This window comes from Microtus ochrogaster, unplaced genomic scaffold (assembly GCF_000317375.1).
Source record: "Microtus ochrogaster isolate Prairie Vole_2 unplaced genomic scaffold, MicOch1.0 UNK20, whole genome shotgun sequence".
NCBI lineage: Eukaryota > Metazoa > Chordata > Mammalia > Rodentia > Cricetidae > Microtus > Microtus ochrogaster.
In genome coordinates this window covers 4,284,159-4,290,845 of record NW_004949118.1, presented here as the reverse complement: position 1 = coordinate 4,290,845, position 6,687 = coordinate 4,284,159, and the positions used below count along the sequence as shown (strand labels likewise).

Below are 6,687 nucleotides of genomic sequence, written 5' to 3'. Positions count from 1 at the left end.
ACTTTGGTATGCTAATAGGCTCCACAGATACCCACTTACCTATCTGCCAGTGATGAAGAAATGGGTCCTTTAGCAGAGAAGAACTGGCTTCCCAAGTTCCTGAGGACTACTGGCTTTTGTCTAACTGACAGAATTTGGGGAAATGGAGTTTTGTTTGGACCTAATAATATCAAGTAAAAAGCACTGTGGTATCTGAACGATGCATATACAAAGAGACATCAATTCCAAACTATAAATAGTGGTCCCTTCTGGGAGGGAAGGCATGGGGAATGTACATCTCTTCTTTACAATTTTATTCTCACAGTAGATACTGCTCTTCGAATCAACTAAAGGAGAAGAAAAAGCCCTGTGTGGAGTGGGCTGTGGTGGGTGGAGCATGTGGTCCTAGAGGGCCACTAGGATTCAGATCTGGGGGTCCGGGGGTGATGCTCAGCTCTGAGTAGGTGGGGTGGAGACAGCTGCTCCTCAAGTTTGAAATGTGTCGCCCCTTAAATGCTAATTGATCAAGCTTGTCTTACTTAGAACAGTTCTCCAGTGAGTCTCTCAAACTTTAATATTTAACCCCATCGACTGGGGGGTGTGTTTAAATGAGGACTCTGGTTCAAGATGCTCAGAGTGAGGCCTGAGTCTGCATCCTCAACACACTGGTAGATGGTAGAGATGCTGTCCAAGCAGGGCCACAGCTTACTGGACTACATATCTAGAGTCACATTTGATAGGTTGGGCGGCTTGTTGACCTGTGTTCTGTCTCTCTGGTGATGTTAGAGGGGCTGATCTGCAGGTCTCACATTCTAAGAGACTGGAACTTTTGCTGGACCTCACAGCCAGAGTTAACAATACACCTTGCCGTCACTTAAGACAGCTATCTAAGACAAGATCTCCTGAGTAAATTGGGAGCATGGGAACCATGGGAGAGGGTTGAAGGGGAGGGGAGAGAGAGGCAGGGAGGGGAGCAGAGAAAAATGTGTTAGCTCAATAAAATCAATAAGAAAGTATTCATTCAAAAAAAAAAGGACAGCTATCTAACTAGGCACTCAAACTATTTTTTTACCCTATTTTTAAAAGAACAGTATAATAATCAACCTTCCTTGCCTTGGATTTCCCACGCAATCAACTTCTACAACCTAAGCCAATGCATACCCGTAAATCTTAAATTGTGTGCTCTTCCATACCTCTGGCCCAGACAGCAACTGTGTATCATTTACTGAAAGCAGCAAATACAGAAGTTGAAAACAGCTTCTTAAAATCCACCATAAAAGTTGAAAGTAGCCATTTTATAGGATATTGATTAATAAATAATAATGCCTGTCATCTGGTTGGTTGTAATCAGTTGGAGCCAGTGACTTAATCCCTTGTAAAACTCTAATAAAGATTTTTGTAAAGTACCCCCATTCCTTCCCCCATGTGATGTTTTCTGTGTTGTTCAGTAAATACAGAGCCAAGTCCTTTGTCAGGACAGACACACACTGATGGAAGACATAGACACAGCCACAGATTCACAAGAAGCCTTCTTCAGATAGACACAGATTCAGGCTCACAACAGACAGAGGATCGAAGACACAGGGAGCAGGAAGGAGAAAATCCAAATCTGGACCCTTTCTTGGTTAAATGACATCAAGGGGGAAGTGCTTTCTTTCTTTCCTTATGGTGAGACCTATGCAATTATTAATGATTCAGAATTAATCACAAATGCATACAATCCAAGCAACCCCGGTATCCCTGAGCAGCCTGTCCCTCAGAAGGTAGCTGAAGTAGCAGCTTGTCATCTTGGAGGTTTGCCAGACATGCAGATGACTAGACCCACCTATGGAATCAGAGTCTGTGTTGGGATGGGATCCTGGGGTGAAGTTGTACCTGGTGCTGCATAGGATACCTTAATCTAGAAGATACTCCCCACAAGCCTTGCAAGCCTTTCCATCCAAAACAGTCAAGTGCCTGCCCCTTTCAGCCCTTGGACATTGAACTAATAAACTTTCTTTCCAGCAAGTTGCTTACTTCCTTCTTCCCCTTATGACACATGGCTCACAGTTCAGATCGTGATCGGGTGGCTGATAGTTGTCTGTTCACTGCCTGGAGCAGTAGTGGCCATGTCCTGTAGGAAAGAAACTCCGGCGTCATGGAACAAACTTGGGCTTCTTACATCAATTCCTTAAATCAGAACTCCCTGCCCAAACGAGTGGAGGTGACCGATGGAAACTATTTTTCAGGTAGGAAAAAGAAAGATGGAGAATTCTGGGGTCAGAAGAAGCACAAGCCGGCAAATTCCAAAGATGAAGGCTTCCTTATCAGTCCTGGTTGCGAGACTTCAGGAATGGGAGGGGTGTACTATCTAGATTATGTCGGGGGATGCTAGGGTCTGGATAATCAAGCTTTAATCTACCAGAATCACCTAGGAGCATTGGAAAAGAGCAAAAAGCTGTTCCGTTTATGGAAGACATATATTTACTTGCTAAAGTATTTTCCTTATCCCCGGGCAGAATGAAATATACAGCCGGGCACCGCTCCTTGCTATGGGCTGTCAGATTTCTGCCATTTGAAGGGTTGCTTTATTTATTTATTTAATTTGACAGGACACTGGGAAATGAGGGAGCAATTCACCGAGATTGCCTAGGAAGGGGAAACTGTTATCTTTGAGCAGTGACGATTTTTCACGCTGCTGAGAAATGACTGCAATTTGACACATGAAATCTAAGGCACAGTTAAGCATGAGGCTGAAAAATTGTCTTTTGTTGGCTTGATGATAACCAAAAAATTCATGTCACTGCTCTCCGCGTTTTCCCACGGTTAGCAAGCCTTCCGCCTGTGCCTCGGAGAGCCAGCTAGCTCTCTCTCTCTCTGCATTGTTAGAACAGGGGAAATAGGGCTTGCTGCTGGAAACGACAGGGTGGCCGCGCTGCCCACTGGGCAAGGCAAATCATGATGGCTGCTTCTGAAAAAGGAATTATTTCGAATATTTTTAACTTTAAACTGAATTACATATTCGGACAGACTGAAGAGTCTGCCTCCATTAAACGATGCTGAATGATCCAATCAGTGGTCTTTGTCTTTTTTTTCTGTATTCTGTTTGTCTTCTATGCCATATTTAACAAATTTTACTTAAATTTTACTTAAATGTTTACACATTTTGCGTAAAGTTTTCATTTACTTGGAGAAATACAAATATCTGGATGTAATGGTCAGCCTTTAAGAGTTTTTTTTTTTTCCTTTTCCCGTGGCAATTATTGTCTTCCAGGGTCACTAGCCCACCTGTCCTTCTCCAAAGGGGATATCATTACGGTGACGGACCTCCAGCCGATCCACGTTAGGGCAGAAGTGAAGGATGGGGAGCAGGTTCTGGGCGTGGTCAATATACCTCTTGAATACAAAGGTACAGTGTACAAAACACTTCCTTTTCGCTCATGAGAATTTTGGTAGAACACGGGTACAGAAGGGAGGGAAGGTCATTTCTGTCTAGTTTTGCCCAGTGATGTCACCAAAGGAAGCCAGGCTATCAGCTGGGTCTTGGGTGAGTGGGGAAGCAATAGGAAGCGGGCATTTTCCAGACACCATGTGCGGTCCCTCTCCTGGGACAGGATTCTTGTGATGATGTTGACATCAGTCTGCAAAGCCTTGTACCCACACTCACGCTCTGGCATCAGCTCCGTGCCTGTTGGAGACTGGGCTGAAGAAACCCCTTAGCTTCACCTTGCCCATTCTCTTGTTTCTCTTCTCTTGGTGTTTCCTAATTGACCCCACTGTAGCCACCAAAGTAATTCAGATTGTGATTTGTTTATTTCGTATACTCTTAGTTACAAGGGGTGAGTATTTTTATTCCTCTTTCTGTCTCAGAAGCAAAACAAATAACGCCACAATTGGGCACTGTTAATGTCTACGGCTTGGTAGTCTTGGCCGCAGTTTCTAATACTCGCTTTACTCTTGCATGGGGACATTTCACCACCAGATCCAGCACAAGAGAGAAAAGCTAAGGGAGAGATAGGGATGGTTCTGCTGGTGCTTTGGGAACACTGATGGCTATTTTGGATTTCCCCATAGTAGTTTCTCCGACGCAGTAAGCCAGACCAAGCAGAATTAAAAAGACCAGGTTTTATGAGCCAAGCCTTCTTGGATGCCCTTTCTAGCCTCCCGGGGAGGTTGGGGGGCGGGGCGCGAATGACATGGCCCTTCTAAAGGGGATAGTTTAAATACCCATAGGGCCTCTCCGGGAAGCAGGGACAGAAACTGTCCTAACACACAGGACTCTGTATGAGCAGCCAGAAGACCTGCCTCCTGGCTCAGGGATGTGGACTATATCCCTGCCACTCAGATTCAAAGACCTGTTGCTGTTGCCATTATAAAGGGAGGTAGAACCTGCTGGGCTCTAAAGGGCTTATCAGAAGCCAGGGTGGCTCTCTCTGCATGTTCAGGTGTGAAGTTGGCAGGAACAAGGAAGAGGGGAGATGTATGGGGACACTAGGAGACCCCAGGATGGCCAGAAGGCAGGAAAAGAGGCACCTCAGCGAAGAAGGCTACCCTGGAGCTCTCCCAGTTGGGCCTGTGAAGACACAGCTGGAATACACAATGAAGGAGCACCTTTGCTTCTATCACCAACGTGTGAGCTTAGCCAGCTCACCAAGCCACTGATGAGCACACCATGCTTTAAAATTGCCGGGGATGGTGGTCCCAGTACCGCTCAGGAGTACCCTCAAGGGAAAACAGCTCCAAGCAATAGAATTTGAGGATGAAGCCCTAATACTGCGGCTTTGATTGGGGTCTGTTGCAGATTGCAGCGCAAAAAGATGGAGGGATGCAGAGAGCAGAGAGCGGCCTTGGAGAAGGCCAGGCAGAGCTGGACACCTGGGGACTTACTTCCTCCTCCCGGGATTCATTTCCTGATTAGCATTCTACCATGCCTCTCTATTAAGGGTGGCCCAGAGGGTCAGATTAATCAAAGTGAAGCACATTCCTCTTTAAATTGCAATTACAAGCATTATTTGTGTTTTTGAAATTCATCAGTCACCATTCACTCCCCTTACTATTTTTACAGCATTTTGGTGAATGGAACAAACAAATTTTTCAAGGCCTTACAGGGTCAGCAGCCCCGTGCTACAAGGCAGAAATGGTCTCACGTTGTGATGAAGGGAGGGAGGCGGGCTGACTGTGTGGCGGGTATTAAAATTGAACAGGCAGTTTCTGAAGAAAGCAACGTGTGATTTATGAGTCAGAGCTAAAAGCTGGTGTTTTTAGTAAACCCGCGTGCAACAGGGGTCACGCACGTTGGCAATGCATTTGGGGATTCTGTTAAGGAGCACTTGCTAGTGCATTCTGCTTATTGGGTATATCAGAGCTGTGGGGTGGGGACCACTGTTTTCCATCCAGTTATACAGCATCAGGGTATGCATTTGAGAAGTATCTGTGGTGTTTTCTTCCTGGTTTCGATGCGTAGCCTTTTTCCTTAGCATAGCAGGAAATGGATATGGTCAACTCTGCTCCTGTCTGTTGCGGTGGTGCACACCAATAGTATATGTGGAAGAGGCAGAGGCAGGAAGATCAGGAGTTTGAGACTCAGCCTAGGCTACACCTTTTGGGCTGCAGAAATGGCTCAGTGGTTAAGAGCACTTGCTGCTCTTCCAGGGTACCCGAGTTCAGTTCCCAGCATCTGGTTTGGATGGTTTACAATCACTTGTAAGTCCAGCTCCAGCTCCAGCGAGCCAGAGTCCTCCTTGTGGTCTCTTCACACACCTCCACACACATCTACATAACAGTTGGAAGAGGAGGAGGAAGAAAAGGAGAGAGAGAGAAGAGAGAAAACTTCACACTTTGAGCAAAAACCAAAACCAAAAAACAATTAAGTTGGAAGAAGGAAGATTCAAACATTTTCTAACGTAAGACTTCCTAAATCTCACAATGTAAGAGAGGGATTGGTATCACTATTCCTCATCTACATGGAAAAGAAGATCTTTAGATGCTCAAGTGTCTTCTATAAAATGGCATGTCTACATGGATCCTCAGAGCTATTTAAATCATTTCTAGATTACTTATTATATCTAGCAGAAAGTAAATGGTATATAAGTAGTTGGTCTGGATAGATTCAGGAATGATTAGTTTTGTTTTGTTTTGTTGTTTTTAGGACAGTCTCGTTAAGTCGCACAGGTTGGCCTTGACCTCACTATCCTTCTGCCTCATCCTCCTGAATCAAAATTTTTTCCCCAGATGTTTCTTATCATAGCTGGTTCTGTCTGAAGATACAGAACCTGCAGGAAAAGAGGGCCAGCCATTTTGTTATTGTCTTTATCATGCTTATTGTTCCGAGATGTAAGAGGAGAAGTGATAAAATTGAATTTTAAACACTAGGCTGAACATCAGAAAGGTCTTCTTTTGAATGTTAAACCCTGTCATTGTTTGTTTGTGTCCTCAAGGGTGGAAATTCTGACAGAGAAGAAGACAGGCACATAGCAACACAATGCATGCAGCATCCAGATGCAGGCACTTAGGAGCATAGTGCATGCAGCATCCAGACGCAGGCACACAGCAGCGCTCTGCATGCAGCATCCAGACACAGGCACATAGCAACACAGTGCATGCAGCATCCAGACACAGGCACGTAGGAACACACTCTGCATGCAGCATCCAGACGCAGGCACATAGGAGCATAGTGCATGCAGCATCCAGATGCAGGCACATAGGAGCATAGTGCATGCAGCATCCAGA

The 6,687-nt window shown here is 45.2% G+C and overlaps 1 protein-coding gene across 1 annotated transcript in view; it reads left to right on the top strand.

The window, feature by feature from the left end:
- Window positions 1–2,116: 2,116 nt before the first annotated feature.
- Window positions 2,117–6,687, top strand: part of LOC101981346 (protein THEMIS3-like) — a 34,839-nt gene continuing 30,268 nt past the window's right edge. Inside the window, exons 1-2 of the mRNA XM_005367589.1 lie at window positions 2,117–2,207; window positions 3,233–3,367. Of these exons, the coding sequence (XP_005367646.1) occupies window positions 2,117–2,207; window positions 3,233–3,367 (226 nt within the window). The remainder of the gene's footprint in view (window positions 2,208–3,232; window positions 3,368–6,687) is intronic.